At 40.3% G+C, this 8941-nt stretch overlaps 1 protein-coding gene across 1 annotated transcript in view; it reads right to left on the reverse strand.

Annotated features, from left to right (window-relative positions):
* The window catches only part of LOC137387917 (zinc finger protein 850-like), a 47912-nt gene extending 40261 nt beyond the window's left edge, over positions 1-7651 (reverse strand). Inside the window, 1 exon segment of the mRNA XM_068074431.1 lies at positions 7554-7651. Within this exon segment, the coding sequence (XP_067930532.1) occupies positions 7554-7620 (67 nt within the window). The 5' untranslated portion in view covers positions 7621-7651.
* Positions 7652-8941: the final 1290 nt, after the last annotated feature.

Consider the following 8941-nt stretch of genomic DNA (forward strand, 5'->3'; position numbering starts at 1 on the left):
GGTCTCGAAAACAACACAATCGGCATAACAAGCTCCGCCCATAAATACGTGACGTAACCTAGCTTTTTAGGAACAGAAGTTATGTAGGTATGTTTAGACCGATTTAGAATAATAGAGATTGGTGTTTTAAAATCCATTAATATCTAAATTCAGCCTTAAAAATAATAACAGTCTTTTCTGAAAGGTAGATAAGCTATTTAGCATTGCATTTTTAAAAAGCGCGATAACAACGCTAGTTCGTGATAAAACCGCGCTTTTTGAGCTCATTTTTTCTCGGCGTCCAGCCCATTTAAACGTCATGTAACAAGCTGCGAGCAATTTTAAATAGTTTATATCCCCTTCATAAAAAACTGAAATTGTTTTACAGGCTGGATTTAGATAATAATGAGTTTTAAGACACCCATCTCTATTATTCTAAATCGGACTAAACATTCCGAACTTCCGTTTCTGAAAAAGCTAGGTTTCGTCACATATTTATGGGCGGAGCTTGTAATGCCGATTGTGTTGTTTTCGAAACGGACATTGAAACGCTTTAAAAAAGCATAAATGACTTTGAAGGTTAGTGGACTAATCTTTATTTTGAGTACAAAATCGGAATCAGCGTGTCTTATTTACCTAATTAGTACGATAAAAGTTGTTCGTGACAGTTATGGTTTAATATCTACAATGTACTGATAATTTATAAACACTGTTGTAATTAAACTATTGTTGTTGAAATACAATCATGTGCGACAATGAATATCATATTATTTTCATATCCATTGATAACATGTCACTGCATTTTAGAGTTGTGTTCCCATAATAATTTGATTAGGTCTATTAATGTCAAAATTACGTTAGCTGTACCCCTTTTTCTCTCTACGCTAACTTCCTGTGAATAGAGTGCAGTGATATACGTGTATTTTCTTGCAAGATAAATAATAGTAAATAATACAGTTAGATTCATCATAACTATCGAGTGACACATTCCTTCAATAATTAATTTGCTACACATATACTTCCAATAAGATACTGTCCATTATGGTAGGATTTTCAACAGGTTATAGGCTTAGCGGAATGAAGAACAGACTCCTCTTTGATGGCGACGCAAATAATTTCAGTATTTGGGAGACTAAAATTACATTTTACCTATACAGGCAAGATGAGGACGTACATAAAACTGATTTGCCAAAAAAAGAGGGAGAAACTGATGCCACTGATTTTAAGAAAAAGAACATGAGGGCTTACGCTGAACTGGTGCAAGTGATAGATGAAAAATCACTTTAACTGGTTATGAGAGATGGTGCAAATGACGGCGGAAAGGCTTTCAAAATATTGAAAGAACACTATGCCAGCACAGAAAAACCAAAAGTGCTGACCTCTACGAACAGCTCACAACAGTAAAAATGGATGAGACAGAAGATATCACTGATTACCTGATCTGTGCGGAAAATTATGCCGTGGGACTCAAAGCAGCTGGCGAAATTATAAGTGACAACCTAATAACAGCGATGATTATGAAAGGTTTACTAACTTCATATCAGCCTTCCAAAGTAATCCACACTCAGCTAGATAAAAAGCAAACACTGACTGAGTTCAAAACAGCTCTAACAAATTATGACCATACTGAAACGGTCCATTACTCCCAATCAACTGCCATGGCATCTAGGGGACAGAACCACTTGAGACCACAATCAAAACGTGGCCAACACTATCTTGCCTGCGGAAAAACTAATCAAAAAGCTAAGGAGTGTAGGTCAAAACACAAACTCTACTGCAACTACTGCAAGATAAAGGGCCACCTAAAGTCAGTATGTTTGAAGAAGAAAAATATACTGCAAAAACAACTATAAACAGCACATATGCTTTCATGGCCACATCTTCTGATCACTACAACATTGCCACACAGAACAACAGCAAGGATCCATGCCAATTCATGGTTGACTGTGGTGTAACAAGCCACTTTATCAATGACAAAGATCGCTTCATTAGTTATGATGACACATTCAAGCAAGCGAAGCATTTCATAGAATTGGCCGACGATTGCCAGTCAAACAAGCTAGTGATAGCCAAATGCACAGCACAGTTCACCATCTTCGATGATTGCGACAAGGAACGTGTGATTCACTTGAAAGATGCTCTGTTGGCACTGGCCATCCCAACCAGCCTTTTTTCAGTTCATGCCGCTATCAAAAAGGGGCACAGTTCACCTTCTCAAAAGACAAACACATTACCGTCAAACAATACCCACTTTCCTATCAGGGCAAAGGGAAGACTGTTCTTCCTCAACACAGAAAAGACCAAGGACTCAGCAAATCTAACCACGTCATTGTCAGAGTGGCACAAAGCTCTTGGGCATATGAACAATGCCGACATACTTGAGCGTGAGAAAGTGACAACTGGTATGACATTAGTTAGGATCACAAATTTAAGCATGAAAAGAATTTCTTAGAATTGGCCGATGAATGCCAGTCAAACAAGCTAGTGATAGCGAAAGGCACAGCACAGTTCACCATCATCAATGATTGCAACAAGGCACGTGCGACTCACCTGGAAGATGGTCTGTTTGTACTGACCATCCCAACCAGCCTTTTCTCAGTTCACGCCACCACTCATACGGGGGCACAGTTTACTTTCTCAAAAGACAGAAACACATTACTGTCAAACAATACAAACTTCCCAATCACGGCAAAGGGAAGACTGTTCTTCCTCAACACAGAGAAAACCAAGGACTCAGCAAACCTCCCCGGGCCATTGCCAGAGTGGCACAAAGCTCCTGGGCATATGAACAATGCAGACATACTTGAGCTCGAGAAAGTGACAACTGGTATGACAATATATGAACCTAAGCAGGAAACAACCTGCATTACGCACAATGAGAGCAAAATCACAGAGCAGCTGCATAGACAAGACCAGCAAATTGAACTAGCCACGCAGCCACTACAACGAGTTCATTCAGATATATGCGGCCTATCACAACAACTGCTATGGAAGGACACACTTTCATCAAAAACTTCATCGAACAGTACACTAGTATGTTGTTCACATACAACATTCAGGAAAAGAGTGATGCGACTACCAGGATGATGAAATTTATTGCAGACATTGCACCGATGGGATTTCTGAAGGAACTGCACACCGACAACGGGGTGGAATACCTTGGCAAATCATTCCAATGTATTCTATGCAAAAACGGAATAAAACACACAACCACGGCACCCTACTAATCCTACAAGAACGAGAAATCAGATAGATCGTGGCACAGCCGGAAGGACACAGCCCGCTGTCTACTCAGACATGCATATCTTCCCAAAACTTTTTGGGGCCTTGCTGTGAACTATTCGCAATACCTGAGAAATCGAAGCTACCAGAGGCATACTAGAAAAAACAGCTTGCAGGCTAATTACTGGTACTAAGCCTGACATGAGAAAAATCTACAGCTTTGGCACTCTGTGTAGCTTTTATTCGGAAGGTAACAAGCCAAAGCTTGCTAACCGTGGGCAGTGCGGCATGTACCTTGGTGTCAATAGAAAATCTCAAGGTTACTATGTACTCACCACCAACCAGAAGATCATTTTGTCACAAAATGTGAGGTTACATGTGCCTGGACAAAATTGCGGAAATGACGCAATGGACGTCGTACCACAAAAACCCGCATCAAATAGCAGAAGTGACGCAAAGAATGTCACACCACAAGAACCTGCACTAAATTGCGGAAATGAGACAGGTATCATACCACAAGAACATGCACCAAACAGCAGAAATGATGCAACGAACATCATACCACAAGAACCTGCACTAAGTTGCGGAAATGATATAACAAACATCATACAGCAAAAACCCGCATCAATTAACAGAAGTGCCGCATCGACTGTCACGCCACAAAACCTGCAATAAATCACGAGATTGACGCAATGAACGTCATACCCCAAAAACCCGCACATGTCATCCAAATGCAAAGCCGCAAGCGCCAGCCTCCAAACTATCTAAAGGAATACTATCTGAGCAACAGTGATTGCGCCTATTCCCTTGTGACAAACACACGACATACCTACAAAGAGGCTATGAGCTCGGAAGATGCTGACCACTGGAAGAAAGCCATGGACAGGGAAATACACAAACGACCTAACTCGAATACTTGGTCTCGAATATCCAGTCATTTGGTAGTTCATCCACTACCAAAAGACAGGGCAGAGACCAAGGGAAGATGGGTGTAAATCCTTAAACAAGGTAAAAATCTAGGTGAAGTACAGCACAAGGCTAAACTCACAGATACCAGGAGTCGACTATGACGAGCTATACAGTCCTACTACTAGATTCACATTGATCAGAATGTTGTTACAGAAAGCAGCAAATGAGGGCATGAGGATACACCAATTAGACATCAAAGGGGCCTACCTCAACGCTTCTATAGACAAGGAAATCATCTTGCAACAACCTGAGGGGTATAAAGAAGACAGCAACACTTTCAATCTGATACTGGGATCCTTGATAATACAAGAAAGAACATGCCTACGACAGCTCTGCCACGATCACTATACTCTTTTGGGTTGAGGATATCCTACTGTGCAGTAAAGATGAAAGTAGGATAGCTGGTACAGAAACCATTTTGCAACAAAAGTTCAACATGGACGACAGAGGAGAACTAAGCTGGTTTCTAGGGATTGATTTACAAAGAAGAGATAAATACACTATGTTCCAGGAACCCTACGCTGATAACTCGTTGAGCAAGTTTGGGATGACAGACTGCAACTCAGTAAGCACACCTGCTGAAAAAGACTTACACCCCCATCAAGCTACCAATGGAGAGCACCCGCTGGTAAAGGAATTACCATACAGACAAGTCATTGGCATGCTCATCTACCTCATGACTACTACACACCCAGATTTAGCGTGAATTGCTGGAAAGCTTTCCCAACACTTAGAGAAGCCTGGACCAGCACACATTGCTGCTGTCAAACGAGTTCTAAGATACCTAAAGGAAACCACGGAAAGTCACCTGAAGTTTGTCCCTAACCACCAAGGGTCAGTTGGGTTTGTCGATGCCAACTGGGCTGGTGACACCGACAAAAGATGATCAACGACAGGGTACGTTTTCACACCGGAATCGGACCTATCAGCTGAAACAGTTGACACCAACTAGCGGTGGCATTTTCAACCTGCGAGGCTGAGTATATGGCACTAGCAGAAGCTACGAAAGAGATGCTGTGCCTGCAAAACACTGTGCGACACGTTCGGCTTACCGCAGAGGATCACAAACATGCTGTTTACCGACAGCTTTGAAGCAATTGCCCTCACTAAAAGGCAATTGTACTCGTACCGTAGAAGCAATCATATCGACATATGATTTCACTTCGTGAGAGAGCAAATTTCAGTCGACTACCAGCACATCAGTGGGGCGGAAAGCTCAGCAGATATTATTACAAAGGGTCTCCCGCAAGCAAGCCATCAGGAAGCACTCAAGCTACTTGCTATTGACTCACATGTTTGAGAGGGCGTGTTGAAATACAATCATTTGTGACTATGATAATCATATTATTTCCATATATAATGATTACATTTCACTGCATTTTGGAGTTGTATTCTCATATTAATTTAGTGACGTCTATTAATGTCAAAATTACGTTAGCTGTACCCCTTTTTCTTTCTACGCTAACTTCCTGTGAATAGAGTGCAGTGATATACGCGTATTTCCTTGCAAGATAGATAATAGTTAATAATACAGTTAGACTCACATAACTATCGAGTGGCACACTCCTTCATTAATTAATCTGCTACACATATACTTCCAATAGGATATTGTCCATTATGGCAGGATTTTCAACAATTGTAACGGCAGCCAGCCAGGCACCGAGGCCGAGCGATGTGGCTGGAAGGTCATGAAGTAGTGGCATGTATTATAAGCCGAACAATTGTGTAACTTTCGCAAGTTGGTCCAGTAACAGAACCGTTCCAATTGTTATAAACAAAATGAGTCAGCTCAGCTACCTCAGCTGTACTTGGCTCAGCTTGACCAACCCCATTATGATTTGGAAATGAGAGCCATCACGTACACGGGATGCATCACAAAGGAAGATGCAGGAAACGGGAAGCAGAATGTGGAGCCTACAGTGAAAGATTTCTAGGTGCTCGTGCTTAGCTCATTCCGGCTTCTTTTATATTCTTTTGGCTAGTAAGCTCCACAACATCTTCAAACTCACCTGACAATGTGTACATGATCGCTGTGCCGGCTTTACGCTGTGCTGGCTTTAGCGGCCCCAGCCAGCACGGCATTAGGAATAATAGTGATTCTTTAATTGCGCCAGCTTTAGCTGTGTTGGCTCACCCCTGAATAGCCGGGTCCTAGCTTTGTCAGATTTAGCCTTGATAACCGGGCTCCGACTGTAATAATTGTGCTTATTCAACTGGTAAATTTCTTCTTGCTTGGTTAACCATGCATGCAGCGGGTTAGTGATCTCTTAACCTCCTGGCTAATTGCTAGTGAACTTAACTAGCTTGTTTGGCTGGCTTCAACCACACACTACCCCAAAAACAATGTCATCATTTCTAACAAATCATCAACAGTGGAAAAAATGGCCAGCTACACCGAAATCAGCACCAGCCTATTTTCTTCCAAGTCTGTCCAATATCAATACAGATCCGGCTTTCTTGTGATATTGGTTGGCCGGGGGGCTCTGCCAAACCTGCTCCAAAACTGATTCAGGCGTCATAAACCAGGAGGGCGACAGCAATTGCTAATGCTTATCGCCCTCTAAGCAATTTTCAGTCTTATTTGGAGGTAAAAGTGCCTAGTCTTTTTTTGGTCTGTGACCTCCAATGGCTCTCTCTGCTTGGCAGTAGAACTAACCGTGACAACATCAGTTCGAGGTTTCTTTTTCTAGGAATTGCTTTCTCAAAGCCGAATTTGAATCTGGCTCCACAGGATAGCGTCATGTACCACCACCAATCTTTTTTGGATCTTTACTAAATGATCACTGGTTGAAACAAACTTAGTTGGCAAGAGATAATTTTTCAGCTGGTCTGGCAACCTCAGCTCCCGACTCACCACGAGCATATTTGCAGTCTCTCCGATTGAAGCGTGATGTGCCTCGGCATGCCTTCATCTGCAGGAGAAGGATTATACCACATTTATCTTCGCCTCTTGACAATAACAGGACTTAGAGTGAGTCTCCAAAGCCTCTGTTGTTTCTTCCTACATTCCCATTTGCTTGATGGTGGTAGGGTGTGGTTCGGGTATTGTTGATATGCCAAAGCTGACAGAGTTCAGCTAATCATTGGCTCTTGAATTGCGCCCCCGGTTCGGATATATCCAATCTAGCCGCCTCAGGTATAGCTATATCAGACATTGCAACAAAATAATTATAATAGCCAAGTCTATAGAAGACATGGCTAAAGAAGAAATAACAATAAATAAAATACCAAAAGTAAGCATGGCTATAAAGAACATCAAAATAGATGGATAGAGGAGACAGTGGAGACAATGAATACAAAGAACATAGAAAATACATGATGCTATAATCCTTAATGGCAATAATGTTTACCATATACATGATTTGGTAATACTCTCTACTAACCGGTTGAATAAAGACTGTCACTCAAACCATCTGTTTCTGGGTCCACCTTTACTACCAGAGTTTCCATGACAGACGTTAAATAGAAAAATCAGTTTATCTAAAAAAGGAACTAACTTGGGTAAAAACCTTAGTAAATACAACACAGTGACTGTAGGGGGACTTGATTTTTCATGAAAGAATTCTACTTGCTAAACCTATAACTTAACATGTATTCAGCCAGATGACAGCAAATATAAAAAAATGAATCACTACAAAATACAATATTGATAAATAGATTGATTTTGAAGATCATTGATAGCGATTGATCAAACTTAACTTTTTGAAACTACCATTAGCTTTATAAATGTAAAATCATAGAATAACTTTCTCTACTATGGCAAGCTCTTATGCAGCCCCTCCTTTGCACAGGCACTGAAAAAATGTTATGATAGCAACATCAACTAATGCAAGGTCTACAATGGCTTTACTACCATTGGAATTGTTTGAGAGCCGTAAGTTTTGAAAGATGAATAGAAAAAGAGAAAAACAGCTTTTGGACCTAACAAGAAGCAAAGAAATAGTAAGACCACTGCAGAAAGATTAGCCAAACATGATATCGGTGTTGGTTAAAACGCTAGAGATGTTTTTAAGGTTTTAATAATGACTCAATTCATATCTCATCAATAGTTCATCAAATTTATCCTCTCTCTATATATCTCTATCATCTTTAGCCCATCATAGGTCGTATAAGAATCGATCCAATTAAATATGTAAGTGCTAAACACCAAAATTCAATTCTCAACTCTTTAGCCATCCTAACCTAAATGAAACTGTTTGATTCAATTCAATTACCCAAATAGACAAAATCTATTCTCTTTCAATTCTTATTAAAAATGGCATATGACAGTGTGTCAAAATAACAATAAACGACAATCACTTACTCCACATGAGAAATGTTGCACAATAATAAATGCATTTGAAAAACAAAAGGAATGTTCAATGTTTTGCGACTAGCTAAACTGACTGCAAATGAAAAACAATGGTTTATGCAATACTGATACATGCAATTTGACCACACTACTGACACACGTTCTCTAATATAAAGATATTGTCATCAGAAGTATCTTAGGTCCGTCGTTGAAGAATTTTACTTTTTACTTCACAATTTCTGTTTTCACTCATTCTAAACAAGAAGAAAAGAAACTGTGATTTTCTATCCAATTTCTGAGCAACAAAAATAGATAGTTTATTGTATAGGAAAATGATAACCCAATATCCTCACCTTATTGCAACAAAATTGGAGTGGGTCTGCTAACTGTGCGGTCCGCGATTAATGTTTTTGAATAAGAAGCTGTTACAATGTCATTCTAGCAAAATGTCTGATGAACGTGAGCAGCATAAAAGTTTTC

Source organism: Watersipora subatra, chromosome 2 (genome assembly GCF_963576615.1).
Source record: "Watersipora subatra chromosome 2, tzWatSuba1.1, whole genome shotgun sequence".
NCBI classification, from domain to species: domain Eukaryota; kingdom Metazoa; phylum Bryozoa; class Gymnolaemata; order Cheilostomatida; family Watersiporidae; genus Watersipora; species Watersipora subatra.